Raw genomic sequence first — 16,440 nt, forward strand, 5'->3', positions numbered from 1 at the left:
GCCAGTTTCACGGACTTGAACGAACATGTTCTGATGTCCCTGTCTGACCTTGTTTAGTTTTGATGAGTGCTTTTTTTCCTTCCAGTTGTTAGCGGCTCTTGGCCACAGCAGTTCCGGACACTTTCGTGGCGCCTCAAACATGTGTATACGACCTTTTTCTGTGCTAGTCATTAACCCACAGCTGTTAAACATAATATGGTGACAAAAGGTTAAAGGAGAGCGTTGAGTGAAGTCAATTATACACTGCACCAGTGTTCTAACATTTTATTACAGTCTTTTAACTGTTGTCTACAGTCTGCCTAGACTTGAATGTTGTGAGAGTGTGTTGTACCATATTGAAATAATATAATGTTGTGAAAAATTTATTCCAGGTCTTGTTTTGTCAATGAATTATTCCTAAAGCAGTGGAGTTAATATTTTATTAGAAGAAACAAACACTGAGAGTTGAGTCCAAATAACAGTCCACTACAACACTCCTCATCTGTACCTCATCCTGTTCTTGCAAACCTCTCCAGGTTTGACCTGATAGCTAACGGTGGTGCATCTCTGACTCTGCGGTTCGAGCGCGCCCCCTTCCTGAGCCAGGAGCGCACGGTGTGGCTGCCCTGGAGCCAGTTTTATGCTATGGACACTCTGGTGCTTAAGACAGAAGAGAACACGATCCCGGGCTGTGACCTGAGCGGCTTCGTCAGGCCTGACCCTCTTGTGATTGCATCCCCTCTCTCCTCCTTCTTCAGCTCCAAGCCAGGGGAGAAACCCATCATACCGGAGACACAGGTGCGGTACCACTGACCTCTGGCAGCTGGCTAATCTCCCTTCTGGTTCCCTCGCTCTATTGCCACTCTCCTGTATGCCTGCCTCCTGTAGCTCTCTGTCTCCTTTCGCTTCCATAGCTTTTCCCCCCATTTGTTCCCTCTTTCCGTATTTCTTTTATTTCTTCCATTGTTTTTTTCCCTTTTTTGTCCTTCAGCCGTCAGTGGAAGCGTGACCCCCATTACTCCCTCTCCCTCTAATCCGCCCTAATCCCTCTCTCCTGTCATCTCCTCTCTTTGTCTTCCAGGTGCTGCATGAGCAGATCGAGGTGCCTGGCACAAGTCTAAAGCTGTGCTACCTCAGCTCCAGGACGCAGGGTTACCGCTCCCTGCTCAAGGTGACCATGACTCCAGCCGTGGTGTCTATGGGCCTGCTGAAGGTTCACCTGATGGTTGCAGTTGAAGGACACCTTTTCCAGAAGTGGTTCCATGCCTCTCCAAACTTGGCGTACACCTACATCTGGGATAAGACTGACGCATATGGCCAGAGGGTCTACGGGCTTTCTGAAGCTGTTGGTGAGTGGAAGGGGTGGATGGAATAGGAGCTATATTGTGTGTAACGAGCATTTTCTCTCTCTGGATAAAAAGCTCTACCAGTAAGGCAGCACTTGCTATGACAGAGGGAGAGAGCGCTAATTAGGGAGCTTGAAGGAGAGATAATATGCCAGAAACCCTGCCTCCAACCACTATGCAGCATAGCCACAGTTAAGTGCTTTTTTTTCATACATACGTCTATTTTTCATTGAAGCCGCGTGTGGTTCAGTCAGCCAGCCGTAACTGCGATGAAGGGTTATTAGCCATCAGGGTGAGTTAGCAGTTAGCTACTGGAGCAGCAAGCAGGAGTCCAGGGGAGCCTCAGTGCTATTACACTCTGCTGTCACAGTTGCTCACAGATGCTGTCAGGCAAACACTGCTGTCAGGCCACAGATGCAGTGGACATCTGGGGCTTCAGTGTGGGCTCAAATCATGAGGGGCATTCTGTTTGAAAAATTACATTCAGACAAAGATCCCATAGTCCCCCAGAGTAAGTGTAATTTCACATTTCTCACAGAATATAAAGCACAGATTGTTCATGATTGAGTGAGTGTGGATTCAGATGGAGGTATACTTTATTATTGTTTGCAGTGAAGTTGAAAAGGTGGTGCCAACAGCACTTTCACTGCGAGTCAAGTGGAAGCTGATGTGTTAACACTCCTTTCCTTTTCACGAGGCGACACGTGCATTCACAGATGCATTGCACTGTACGTACACGTCAACGCAGACAATCACAGAGTAGTTTCAACAGGAGGCGGTTAATCTACTGCCTCACAACTTTTTTCTTACTTTCCTTCCTGTTTTTCTTTCTACATTTAACCAAATCAACAGAGACTCTGTCAGCATATGTGTTTGATTGGAGAATAATGTTTCACCCTGGAATCCGGTGTGGCCTGTAGGTTTAAAGGGCGCCTGGGTAATCTGTCCAATTAACAAGGTTTTTAATTGATTTACCGGAGCATGTGAGGGTGTTAGGTAGGTGTGAATGCAGATTTCAGTACAGGTGCTAACTAGATTGTCTGTGTATCACACGTTTCACAACTTAACTTCTCATGAAGTTTCCTCTTCCTGGTGTTTCTGTCATGTTTTTGTTTTATCTGTCCTGTTTTTGTATCACTCATGTCTTTATCTTCCCCCTCTTAGTATCGGTGGGCTATGAGTATGAGTCCTGTGCCAGCCTCATCCTCTGGGAGAAAAGGACGGCCATTCTGCAAGGCTACGAACTGGATCCGACCAGTCTGGGCGGCTGGTCACTCAACAAGCATCACATACTGAACACACGCAGTGGTATGTATCTCTTAAATGAGCACAAACTTTTCCAGTTTCCGTCTGTTTATATTTAGCCATCTCCCAATGTGTAGCAGGTTTACAGTACTGTATATCTCACAACACCTGCTATTGTCTTGGGGAGGGCGGAAACCACACTGTGCTTCCTGTGGCTCACATGGAGCTGCCAGGCGTCTCTTTTTACCTGTCAGTGCAGATTTTCACAGGAAGAGTTTGTGTTGTCTCACCTAGCTCGACTGCCTCATCCACTCACACCAGCCCTACTGTGTAAACATGCGCTCCAACCAATCGACGGCAGGTACTCGAGCAGAGGGGGTCCGCAGAGGGGCAGAGTTACATTTTGCAGGGGCAGAATCAGGAGGGGGAGTCATTCTTGATGCATCATCTGCTATACCATTATCTCCACTCTGTGCGGTAATAAGCATGGAAATATAAATGGGCTGATGCACTGATGTTCACCTGCTGTGACAATCGATGTGCTAATGGAAAGGACACAAGTGGAGACCCAGTGGTGTATAGCGGTATTTTTAGAAGTGAGGGGAAGCATCCACACCTGTACAGTAGAATAATGTTTTTCCTGGGAATCATGCAAAGCTACACTGTTCGACTACGGCCATTATAAAGACTTATGTTATGCAGACAATAAAATGTGACTCATATCAGCTGCTTGTGAAGAACAGTGACGAACCGAACACACAAGTAAAGTTTAGATTGCCAACATAGTTAAAAGAGGTTTTAAGAACAAGTGACTACAGCTTTGCTAAATGCTAAATGCTAACATGCCCCCTCTGACGTTGCTAATATACTGATGTCGGGAAATAATTCATGTTTTTTTTATTTATATAGCACCATAAAATAACAAAAGATATCTTAGAACACTTTACAAATAGAGCAGGTCTGGACTGTACTCTTTGTTAACCATCTTAGCACAGTGGTTCTCAACTGGTCTCACCTCAGGACCCACCACCACCTCAATGATGAATTGGACCCAAATTTATTACATTTTTTAACCATTCAAATGTATGTAATTTAATGACCTGAGACGCAGTGAAACATTACAGTATGCCAACATCACAAAACACAACAGTGTAATAGTCAACCAAAATGACATACAGGCAGTAGTGCATAAGAACATATTCCCTCTACAATTCATTCACTTAGCAGCCTTTTTTCAACAGAAATGAACTGAAAGTGCAGCTACTGTAGGGCTCATCAAGTTTGAAGAACTGTAGCTGTAACTGTAGCTTGGATTACCCAATCAGTGGATACATGGAGTGTGAATAAACTACACTACTACTGAACGCACGTCAAAGGATACACATGTTCTTTGCAGCATAGCAGCTTATTTCAAGAGCACATCCGCAACCCACTGAAAACAGTTCCAAGACCTACTTTTGTGGGGTTTAGCATGTTGAATGATTTCATTTTCTCATTCTTAATTTCTAAGCTTAATCCAAAAGGCAACTGGACTTGGTTTAAGTTCTTGAAGACGTTTCACCTCTCATCCGAAAGGCGTCTTCAAGAACAAGTCCAGTTGCCTTTTGGATTAAGCTTAGAATTACCATGACCTGGATGACTGAGAACCATAATTAAAGTTTAGTGGGTGAGGAGAATGTCATTAGTTTGGGATGGACAAATTCAAATTTTGACATGGTGATGCTGTTTGAACAACAATGAAGGGACAACCAGAGTTATCACGATTCATCACCAGAGTGACATGAATTTTTGACATTTTACTCGCCTACAAAGATGCCAACCTCATGGTAGTGCTGGAAGTAATGAGAATTATGGAAATCACCAAAGTCAGTAGAATGTATCTTCCTGGTACCATGAATGTCTGTACACATTTCAATGGCAATTTATGTTGAGATCTTCAAAGCGATGGATAGCCATCCCTAGAGCTACGTGGCTAGCTAGCACTGCTAAAAAGTAGCAGCATAATCTTCCAGCATGTATTGCAACTCAAACTGTTTCTAAACATCCTCAAACTGGCACAGTCACCCTAATCCACTCATGTTTCTCTCCACTCTGTCTCCTGTCCAGGCATCCTCCACAAGGGAAGTGGTGAGAACGTCTTTGTGACGGAGCAGCCCCCAGTAATGACCAGCGTCATGGGAAACGGCCGGAGGCGCAGTATCTCCTGCCCCAGCTGTAACGGCCTGGCAGACGGCAACAAGCTGCTGGCACCGGTCGCTTTGGCAATGGGCACCGATGGCAGTCTCTATGTCGGGGATCTGAACTTTGTACGCAGGGTTTACCCGTCTATGAACACGACTGGCATCCTGGAATTAAGGTATGAACACAAATTCAAGTAGAGTTAGGATCTAGAGGTTTTCTTAAGTTGCAGGAGAAATACTGATGGATATAAGAAGGGCTTGTTTGGATTTAAGTAAGACGAGGGGGAGCAGACCAGATGTTTTCAGTACATGTAGAATTGCATCCTCACTTTTAACAGACAAAAGTAAGGTGAGACTCAGGGGACGGCACGATGGAAGTAGAATTAAACACTGCTCTAGATACGATTTCTCCAGGGTGTTTTTACCCATGGTTAAATTCTGCTGTTCACACCACAGCCAGCTCTGTGTTGCTCTCTGTAGGTTGCTCTCAACAGACTGTGTGAATTAACATTTGTTTTGTTGTGCTTTTATCTCACTTTCTCCCTTGAAGGAACAAAGATTTCAGACACAGGTAAGATCCTTATCACGATGAATTAACTTTCGCACGTTCCAGCAACCATAGCAGCCGTGCAGTACCTGAAAGCATCCCTCAGTGAAAATATATCACAATCTATCAAGTGACCTTTTAATCATGTCTTTTTTATGTCACTGCAGTAATAACCCAACCCATAAGTACTTCCTGGCAGTGGATCCGGTCTCTGGGGCTTTGTTCATCTCGGATACCAACTCCCGCAGAATTTACCGTGTTCGCTCATTAACCGGAGGCCGCCTGCTGTCGGACAACGCAGAGGTGGTTGCTGGGACGGGGGAGCAGTGTCTGCCCTTTGATGAACGCTGCGGTGACGGAGGCAAAGCAACTGAAGCGACACTCATGAGCCCCAAAGGTGAGCCACGGAGAAATGGTGTAGAAAATTAGTCGCCAACCATTTGATAGTAAAATAATTGTTTTAGTCAATTTCAACATTGTTGTTTCTAAAAATGAGACCGTCGGTGCTTTTCTTTGTTATTTATCATTAAAAGTGAATATCTTTTGGGTTTTGAACAAATCATTAACCAGCAGTTTTAAATCAAAATTGTAAATGGGCTGTACTTATATAGTGCTTTTCCAGCCTTATGACCACCCAAAGTGCTTTTACACACACGTTCACACACTGATGGCAGAGGCTGCTCATCAGGACTCACTTAAACCATTTAGCCACACACCGATGACTATGCCTTTTTGGGTTTAGTGTCTTGCCCAAGGACACTTGACAAGTAGACTGCAGGAGCTGAGGATCAAACCGTCAACCTTCCAATTGGAAGTCGACCCGCTCTACCTCTGAGCCACTAAAATAATTGATAAAGAATCTTCAGGGAGGTACCATAAGGCCAGTAGGGAATAACTTATATATTATAGTTATAATCTCGCAGATCTCAGTTTTGTTCTCTTTGGCAATAAACGGTAATTGTGGGAGCACACTTCCCGGATATCCAAACAGTGTCACATGTGTGACGTCCACATTTGGCTCCGGTTGTAACTCTTGATTTTCCTCGCTGACGGTCGCTTTCCTTTTCAAACTGTTTGCCTTCATCTGAGCGTCAAGTTTGTTTCTTTTTCTTTGGATTTTCACTTATTGTTGAAGTTGTATCTGTAGTCATTGATCTTTTCTTTGTTTGTTCAGCCATAGTAGATTACTGTTTACTCGCAACACTTGCAGAGATCAGAAAAGCAGCCGCTTAGCTCCGCCTACCCTCTCTGGCAGACCAACCTCTGCTGGGTGATGGAAAAAGCATCACTAGCTGGGCGCCGCTTGGGATTTTTTCCGCCAAAGTCGCCACAGACACCCAGTCCATAATTCTGCAAATGTAAAGGCTTTCATCAGTGGGCCATAGGCTCAATCACCATTGTTACCTCATTCGGCGATAGATAGTGATTTAACAGACATTTATTTAAATGAAAATCTTCTAGATTATCACTTTGAGTCATAATTATTGAACAGTCTTTTGTTGAATTTCAGTTAATCCATAAGCTTTTCATTCTCAGTGAGGTATGCAGGTTTTTATGATTGTCCGTTCTTTTCAAATCCAGCTTTTCTCAGACCCATAGTTACATAATTATCTACAATTTTTTCGCAGACATCTAAACCGAAGCTGCCATAAATTTCCCTCGATCAGAATCTAATATTTTCTCACAATGCACCATTCTTGTGAATCAACTAAAGCGGGCCAGAGACAGAAGGAGGTTATAAACCAGGTTAATGTTGAACTTATTAATGGAATTACTTTTGTGGATCATTGGATCATAGAACATTGTGACACCAAACTGTCAAGGATGTCACACTGTCACATTTCCTCAGTCAGTGACACAAGTGTGTGTACATGTGGGACTGCAGATGTTAGTGTACACAGTATGTGTGTGTGTGTGTGAGGAGTGTTTGTGAGAGACGATGGCAGAGAACGGAGAAGACAATGAGCCACTGATTCCCTCTAACCTGTCACAGGAAAAGTCAGCCAGCGCACAACAGCTCATCTCGCCCTCTCTCTGTCTCCCTACCTCTCTCTCCCTCTTTCTCTCTCTCATTTGCTCTGTGCCCTTCGCTGTATCCTCCATCTGTTGTTGTGTATCTCAGTGCGTCTACAAGTTATTTCGGGGCACTGTTGCCTCACACAAACACACCTGTCTGAAATCCTGCTGCCTGTTAGACCGATAAGGCTGACACCGCACCGCTGGTAAACGCTAGGGGAAGTGAAACAAATGAAAAGTAGAAAGGTGGGGGTGACACCAAAAAAAGCAGGGAGAAGAAACTAAGGAAGGAAGTAGAGACTGCACAGGATAACTTGTCTTGCTAAAGAATCTGATTGCAGTCTAAAATCGCCCTCTGGGAGGAGCATGAGCTCAGCTCCGCATCCCGATGACTCATCCCAAAAACTAACACTCCTCTAACAGTTCAATGCCCGCTCCATCACTTTGTTCCCTCTCATTCGGTGAGGCATTGAGCAATTCAGCTGTCAGGGCTGCTATCTGTTTTCAGCCAGTGGAAAGAGTGAAGTTTAATTGACTAAAAATGTCTACGGGTTGCCCGCAGCGCTTGAGTTATGAGTCGTCACTCACGGTGTTCATCTCTGCTTTGACAGGTATCGCGGTGGATAAAAACGGCCTGATGTACTTTGTGGACGCCACCATGATCCGAAAGGTGGACCAGAACGGCATCATCTCCACTCTGCTGGGGGCCAACGATCTGACTGCCGTGCGGCCGCTGAGCTGTGACAACAGCATGGACGTCAGCCAGGTACGACGGTTAGGAAAGAAGCGCAGGACAGACGAGAGGTGATGGTGTGATAGATGATGATCTAACGGCCCCCGTGAGTGCTGAGCTATGACGATTGCGTGGACACATGCCAGCCAAGGCCTGAGGTCGGGGAGGGACTGATTTAGGGTGGGATTAAAGAGTCCATTGATACATTAATGGATCGAAAGAGAGTGAGGACTGCAGTCACTTTAAAAAATGAAGAAGAGAGTACTATGAACCTTGGCATCCTTTCAAAACCCTCCCCCAACATGGACGTCCTCTCATGTTTGACTTTCTTTCTGCCCCGCAGGTTCGTCTCGAGTGGCCCACGGACTTAGCAGTGAACCCCATGGACAACTCTCTCTACGTCCTGGAAAACAATGTCATCCTACGCATCACTGAGAACCACCAGGTCTGTTACACATGGCTGGATGGCCATTGCAAACCCTTAGAGTGGACACTCACTGTAGGCTTTTGACAGGATTTAGTCCCAATTAGTCTTCCACGGCCCAATTTGAAAGTAAAAGTTCAAGTTTTAACATAGTTTCATAAGTTTTGCAGCGGTGGCAATATAACTGATTAATTAGCTGCAGGAATATTCTACTCTCTGGAATCTCGCTTCATTGTGGAAAGTTTTATTCGCACTCTTTTAACCTCTGCTCACATCCCCACATCCTGCAGGTGAGCATCATAGCGGGTCGGCCCATGCATTGTCAAGTGCCGGGAATAGACTACAGCCTCAGCAAGCTGGCCATACACGCGGCCCTGGAGAGCGCCACAGCCATCGCCCTGTCCCACACCGGCATCCTCTACATCGCCGAGACAGACGAGAAGAAGATCAACAGAGTGAGACAGGTGAGAGAGGTTCTGCACTTAGCTGTGTGGTTGTTTTAAATTTGTTTTTTCTTTAACTATAAAGTTATTTCGTGGCAGAACTGACAGCACAGCTGCTCCGGCCATGTGGGTGTTTTTAGATATTGTGAGATTGCTTCAGATCTCCAGACACTACATTCAGTTCAGGGACTTCTACTTTTTTCAATTTCTCTGTTTTGATAACTCAAGACGACTTTTTGCTTTTGATAATGCATTTTCTTTCAACGAGTTGTAACTTTTTTGCCATCTCATCATTCCTCTTCCATTTTCTGTCCCTGCGTTTTTCATAGGTGAGCACTAATGGAGAAATCTCTCTCCTGGCTGGAGCTGCCTCCGACTGCGACTGCAAGAATGATGTCAACTGCAACTGCTTCTACGGCGATGACGGCTACGCCCCGGACGCCGGCTTGAACTCCCCCACCTCCTTGGCCGTGTCCCCTGATGGGACGCTCTTCATCGCAGACCTCAACAATATCCGCATCAGAGCCGTGCGAGCCAACCGCCCGGGCCCTGCCGTCTCAAGCGTGGGGTACGGAGGATCCGCACAGTACGAGGTCGCATCGCCCAGGGAGCAGGAGCTGTACGTCTTCAACGGGGAGGGGCTTCACATCCAGACTATCAGCCTGGTGACAGGGGAGCCACTTTTCAACTTCACCTACGGCACTGATGGAGAGCTGGCCATGCTGGTGGATAACTGCAACAACACCGTGAAGGTGAGGAGGGACGGACAGGGCCAGGGAAGCGGAGCCGGCCTGCTCAGGCTGGTGCTGCTGCCCGAGAACCAAGTGGTGACCCTCGGACTGGACCCCACAGGCGGGCTGCGCAGCGTGTCAGCCATGGGCCAGGAGGTGGCTCTGATGGGCTACAGCGGCAACACGGGCCTCCTGGCTACCAAAGCTGATGAGACTGGATGGACCACATTTTACCAGTGAGTGTTTGTGAAAGTGAGAGAGTGTTAAGAATATGTGTTTGTATAATTCGAGCTCTTTTCCACACATGTGAAACACAAAATGAATGAGCTTCACAGGTTTTATGTTGATCACGTTCCAGTGCATTCCCAATTATTCATCTGGTTACTTACACAGTGTAACGCTGCCCCCAAGTGGTAGCTCTTATAACTACAGCTGCAAGGTTGTGTTCCTTCTGCGTTTGTGCCTGTGTTTGTCAGCATACATTTAATTTGCACTCACTGCCTAGTTTATGTTTATATCATATCTATATTGTATTGTAGTGTTTTATCATTTGTACTCTTTAGAATGTATGTAGATATTTTTTTCTATTATAGATCTCTTCTATTCTGATGCTGCATTTTAATCTATTATTCTATTCTATTCTATCTATTATTGCTGTAACACAACAACAACAAGTAAGAACATCTACCCATCTATCTATCGCTCTAAATGTCTCTTCCCCCCTCTCTCCCTCACCCCTTATCTCCCAGGTACGACAGCGAGGGTCGCCTGACCAACGTGACGTACCCCACGGGCATGGTGACAAGCCTCCACCGCGAGATTGAGCGCTCAATCAACATCGACATTGAAAGCTCAAGCAGGGACGACGACGTCACAGTCATCACCAACCTGTCCTCGGTCGAAGCCTCGTACACTGTGGTGCAAGGTAGAGACGCGCTCAGCATGTACAGGGGGAATAAACTGTTGTGTGGCACGAAGGTGGACAAATGAAGGGCTCAGATCCTCAGCATGGGGCAAAATAAATCCGATTAAAAATAATCTTTAATTATCTTAAGTAGATAGAGGTGCATAAATAAGTTAAAATATGTTTTATCTTTTCATATGTTATTGATATATTGATGAGATGCACAGAGAGTCAAGAGCTACTTAATCTTCATATTCAAAAACATGGCCGCCCCATGTGAGAGTGAATATGCGCCGGCCCGCCGCCTCTAATTGAAAGTCTTGTAATTTTCACTCAGTTATGTGAATGCTCCAGGAGATTATTTTCCTTCCCCTACCGACACCCAGCCCGCTCTCACTCCCTCTCATGGAGTAAAATTACCAATATATAGTTGTTAATCCCAGCTGGGATCATCCTGCTTTTGAATATCATCACAGAAAAATTCATTAACTCATGTAGAGTGAATCCTCCTCATCCCTCAAGCTTTCTTCTCTCTCTCGCACACACGTACGCACTGTCATACAAATACAGCTCTCAACCAGTTCCCATGATCCCTGAGCTTATTTGGTCTGTTTAGAGAGTAAGAAGGAGAAGGAGAGTAATTGCCTCCCTTCCCTTGACCAGTGCGTGTGGTGTGACGGAAGTGTGTACGCAGGCTGTGCACTATATGAGTCTGAAGGCCTCCGAGAGAATGCGCTGTAGATGTATTCTGTGATCCACCTGCATTGCGGGAGGAAAGCGGGCGAGTTGTTCACAGAGCTGTAAGTCATTTAAGGTTTCCAGCGCACTGTGTGGGTTTCAGCACAGCTCTCTGCTGACATACTCACTTAACCATCTCCCTCTCTTTCCGCTCTTTCTCGCTCTCTTCATTAACTCCTGCACAGTGAATTCTCCTTGGCCCTCGAGCTCCCGTTCCTCTCCCTCTCTTTCCCTCTCCCTCGCTTCGGTTTTATTACGAGGTTGTTCAGACAGAGAGAGCAGGAGAGATTTATCTAAAGGCTGTTGCTGCCAAGTCAATGGAAAAAAGCTTCACTTGTCTGTTTGAGGCATTGTTAAAATGTGCCTGGAGCTTTATTACAAATTGGCCTTATGGATTACTGTCATTTGTGGCGGGGCTTCAAAGGGAGACACCATCTGATCCCCTCACCTTTTGTAAAAGAAATAAAGAAAAGATCCCACGCTGCATATGCCGGATATTTCTTAGCTGAAAAACAATTTAATCTTTCTCTCAATCGCATCATTGTGATCAGGACGTCTGTTTTTCAGACATCAGAGGGAAAAAATAGCCTCAGAATTAGGCATGGGCTTATCTGTTTCCATGAGACTGAGTCATTACACTGTGGAGATAGGGAGATCGTGGAGAGATGTCAGTTTAAGCCGGACTGTTTTCATTCAGAACATTCAGAGTTTTTATAAATACAAAACAGATCCTTTAATATTTGATACCTGGTGTTTACTGATATGAGTATTCAGGCTTTTGAACATCTCCTTTTCTTAATTTCAGATGTCAGAAGGGCATAAACAAAACCAGCTGTTTTTGTAGTCTTTAAAAGTACATAGACTGAAAAGTATGTAGTCTTTCCTTAAAAGGCCAGTTCAACCTCAGTCCTATCATGCTATTATGGGGAGCTAATGCCATTATGGTAGGAAAAAAGATGCAATTTCTTTATGTGTCTTTGGAGGACGCTATCCGCTTCTCCAATGGACCCTGGAAAACCTCTACCAGAATACGTAAAACATGTCATCTGGCGGAGGCCAGGGAGCTCGCTAAACTACACTTCCTCAATCTAGGACGCCCGCCTCCGATGCCATGTGTCGTTCTAAATCGTCAGGTTTGAAATGTAGACCTGAAGATATTTTAGATGATCCACCGGTATATTCTCGTCATATTAGGATTCTGTACCGCTCTGAGCCATTACCTGCAGTGAAACAGTAGTATTTCACTCCGGCGTCTCTCGCTGGGACGTTCCTTTAAGAGGGAGGGGCGCAATGCATGCTGGGTGTTGTAGGAATGTAGAATGAGCGAAACTATGAGCAATTTTCTCCACAGCTATGGCGCCAATTTAAAATATTATTTCTTCTATTGATTACAGCGAACACCAGCTTTGACTGACAGTGGCTTTTTCCAGGGGGGGGCTGCTCCTTTAACCTGAATGTAAAAGGGATGTGCAGTACAGAAATGAAGGAAAACTAACGTTAGAAAACAATTGCTTTGAACCTGAATAAGGCTAAAGATCATGCAAGCTAGTTTAAAAGAAAAAAAACGTTGTTATGTTTTAAATAAAATAATTGTGGGTCGGCAGTATTATACTGCAATGAGTGCATCCTTCTGATCAAGAGGTTTTGACCAGCTGTAATCAATTCTTTGTAAATTTCATCTCATCTTTTTTTTCTCTCTCAAAAAAAAAGACTAACGTGCCAGGAAGCAATAAACATGATGAACTTGTCCGGTTCCCAAAATCCATATCCCCCTCATCTTTATGCCCTCATCCAGATTCCTTTGTCTTTCTGTCACATTAATGACCACAGGTCAGTGAAATAAGTGAGGAACCTTCCACACTGCAGGAGACTTATTAAAAGAGCAGGATTTCTAATCACACACTTCTGTTTGTAGATTAGCTGGGGTTGGCGTCTGACATGCTCTCTTAAACAGGTAGCATTTAAATGCAATTGGTCGATGCCCATGCTAACCTTATATCTGTGTGTCTCCCTCTACAGACCAGGTGAGGAACAGCTACCAGCTGTGTAACAACGGCACCCTGAGAGTCATGTACGCCAATGGTATGGGCATCAGCTTTCACACAGAGCCACACATCCTCGCAGGCTCCGTCAGCCCTACGATCGGCCGCAGGAACATCACCCTGCCCACTGACAACGGCCTCAACTCCATCGAATGGCGTCTGCGCAAGGAGCAGACCAAGGGCAAGATCACTGTGTTTGGAAGGAAGCTGAGAGTGAGTTGACCCTTGTTAAGCTTCAGTGGCCTTGTTAGGACACATAACTGGAGTAAAAAGTTCACTTTTAACATTTCCTCTCCTTTTCCCTTCTCTTTAGGCTCACGGCCGCAATCTTCTCTCCATTGACTTTGACCGCAACACACGCACAGAGAAGATTTACGACGACCACCGGAAGTTCACGCTGCGCATCATGTACGATGCTCAGGGTCGCCCAGCTATGTGGCTGCCCAGCAGCAGCCTCGCTGTTGTCAATGTGTCGTATTCTACAACCGGACAGCTTGTTGGGCTGCAGCGGGGCAGCATGAGCGAGAGGACCGAGTTTGACCCACAGGGACGCATTCTGTCTCGCTCTTTCGTGGACGGGAAGGTGTGGAGCTACAGCTACCTTGACAAAGTGAGTTCATTTATCTTTAGAACTGTCATATAGCTATCATATCTTGCCAAGGAGAGGCAATAGCAGGAATGAATAGTCATTTGGATTGCAGGAATAACTCAAATGATACATCATTTTTATGGTTATGAAGATTCAAGTTTGTCAGCTAAGAGCAAATTACTCCTGGTGCTATTTCGCAGGAGGCGAGCCACCCATAGATAACACTTTTATATTAATCTGTATTTTGTCTTCCTCTCTGCTTCCAGTCCATGGTGCTGCTCCTGCAGAGCCAGAGACAGTACATCTTTGAGTTTGACGCCTCGGGTCGGGTCACAGCTGTCACCATGCCCAGCGTTGCCCGCCACACCATGTTCACACACGTGTCAGTCGGCTACATCCGCAACACCTATAACCCTCCAGAGAGCAACGCCTCCATCATCCACGACTTCAGCGAGGACGGACGACCTCAGGCCTCGCACTTCCTGGGCACCGGCCGCCGTGTCCTCTACAAGTACGGCAAGCTGGCCAAGCTGTCGGAGATCGTGTACGACAGCACCGCCGTCACTTTCGGCTACGACGAGACAGCTGGTGTGCTGAAGATGGTCAACCTGCAGAGCGGGGGCTTCTCGTGCACCATCCGCTACCGCAAAATGGGCCCGCTTATCGACAAGCAGATCTACCGCTTCAGTGAGGAGGGGATGGTCAACGCACGGTTTGACTACACCTACCACGACAACAGCTTCCGCATCGCCAGCATGAAGCCGGTCATCAGTGAGACTCCGCTTCCTGTCGACCTCTACCGATACGACGAGATCTCTGGAAAGGTGCAGAAATGTTTCTCTTGATGTACTTTGTCTGTTAATAATAACTTTGATATCCCAGGACTGACCTTTTCTCCGAACAATTCTACCCCTCCTTTAGGTGGAGCACTTTGGAAAGTTCGGGGTCATATACTACGACATTAATCAAATCATCACCACAGCTGTCATGACGCTGAGCAAGCATTTCGACACCCACGGTCGCATCAAGGAGGTCCAGTACGAGATCTTCCGCTCACTCATGTACTGGATGACGGTGCAGTACGACAGCATGGGACGGGTGGTGAAGAGAGAGCTCAAGATTGGGCCTTACGCCAACACCACTCAGTACCGCTATGATTATGACGGAGATGGACAGCTCAGTGGTGTCAAGGTGAAGATTCAGCCTCATCTTTGTGTTTATGACGCCCACAAAGACTCTGATTTGTCTTTGCCATTACATCTCTCTGTTTATTGAATCACATAAACAAACGTCCTTGTTTTTCCCAGGTGAATGACTGGTCCACTTGGCGCTACAGCTACGACCTGAACGGCAACCTCCACCTGCTGAACCCCGGGAACAGTGCCCGCATCCTGCCGCTCCGCTACGACCTCAGAGACCGCATCACGCGCCTGGGAGATGTCCAGTACCGCATGGATGAAGACGGCTACCTCAGCCAGCGTGGTTCAGACGTTTTTGACTACAACTCCAAAGGTCAGCTGCTGAGGGCCTACAACCGAGGGCCCAACGGCTGGAGCGTCGTGTATCACTACGACGGGCTGGGACGCAGGGTGTCCACGAGGAACAGCCTGGGACAGCACCTCCAGTTCTTCTACGCTGACCTCAACCACCCAACCAGGGTCACACACATCTTCAATCACTCCAGCTCGGACATCTCGTCTCTCTATTACGACCTGCAGGTAGAGAGGGGTCATATCTACCAACATCCTTGTCTTATACTTTCACACATCAGCATTTTAAATCATCCTGTCTCTTTATCAGGGTCATTTGTTCGCCATGGAAGTGAGCAGTGGAGAGGAATATTACATTGCTTCTGACAACACTGGCACACCGCTGGCTGTCTTCAGCAGCAACGGACAAATGATCAAACAGGTAAAACACAAAACTTTGAATGTCACTTTAATTGCAATCAATTACTGCTACAAAAAGTCTTAAAACTGTGCAGAAGAATCAGCACGAAACCGCACATGGCAAAAGGCTCCTCCGGGGAAGCTCCTCTGTGCCTGACACATTGTTCTGACCTTTCTCAGAGGCAGAGCCCAGAATAACCAGAAGCAAATTGATTCTGCTTGTGTCACACAGGTGCAGTACACAGCGTACGGAGAAGTGTACTTGGACTCCAACCCGGAGTTCCAGCTGGTGGTGGGTTTCCACGGTGGTCTGTACGACCCTCTGACGAAGCTGGTCCACTTCACCCAGCGAGACTACGACGTCCTGGCCGGGCGCTGGACCTCGCCCGACTACAGCATCTGGCCCAAGATCGGGAAGGATCCCTCTCCGTTTAATTTGTACATGTTCAAGAACAACAACCCGCTCAGTGACATGCTGGATGTCAAAAATTATGTCACAGGTAAAAGATGAATTAGAATGGTGCACGTTGTATTTACTCTGTTTTGAGTGGCAAAACAAATTTAATGTTTTCCACAAAATATTTTCTAAAGTTAGCATCATATTTGTTTAGACTTGAGTAGAATAGTCAGGTGA

General features: G+C 46.1%; 1 protein-coding gene across 2 annotated transcripts in view; it reads left to right on the top strand.

Annotated features, from left to right (window-relative positions):
- tenm2a (teneurin transmembrane protein 2a) overlaps positions 1–16,440 on the top strand; it is a 111,706-nt gene that overhangs the window by 92,335 nt on the left and 2,931 nt on the right. For both annotated transcript variants that reach the window (XM_069670430.1, XM_069670431.1), the window contains exons 15-32: positions 516–777; positions 1,061–1,328; positions 2,490–2,633; positions 4,677–4,926; positions 5,301–5,321; positions 5,465–5,694; positions 7,925–8,079; positions 8,390–8,491; positions 8,761–8,934; positions 9,243–9,880; positions 10,394–10,569; positions 13,306–13,541; positions 13,642–13,938; positions 14,184–14,741; positions 14,839–15,108; positions 15,225–15,635; positions 15,718–15,828; positions 16,039–16,306. In XM_069670430.1, the coding sequence (XP_069526531.1) occupies positions 516–777; positions 1,061–1,328; positions 2,490–2,633; positions 4,677–4,926; positions 5,301–5,321; positions 5,465–5,694; positions 7,925–8,079; positions 8,390–8,491; positions 8,761–8,934; positions 9,243–9,880; positions 10,394–10,569; positions 13,306–13,541; positions 13,642–13,938; positions 14,184–14,741; positions 14,839–15,108; positions 15,225–15,635; positions 15,718–15,828; positions 16,039–16,306 (4,571 nt within the window). The remainder of the gene's footprint in view (positions 1–515; positions 778–1,060; positions 1,329–2,489; positions 2,634–4,676; positions 4,927–5,300; positions 5,322–5,464; positions 5,695–7,924; positions 8,080–8,389; positions 8,492–8,760; positions 8,935–9,242; positions 9,881–10,393; positions 10,570–13,305; positions 13,542–13,641; positions 13,939–14,183; positions 14,742–14,838; positions 15,109–15,224; positions 15,636–15,717; positions 15,829–16,038; positions 16,307–16,440) is intronic.

This window comes from Semicossyphus pulcher, unplaced genomic scaffold (assembly GCF_022749685.1).
Source record: "Semicossyphus pulcher isolate SPU_LCO1_2020_fin unplaced genomic scaffold, fSemPul1.0.p SCAF_2, whole genome shotgun sequence".
NCBI classification, from domain to species: domain Eukaryota; kingdom Metazoa; phylum Chordata; class Actinopteri; order Labriformes; family Labridae; genus Semicossyphus; species Semicossyphus pulcher.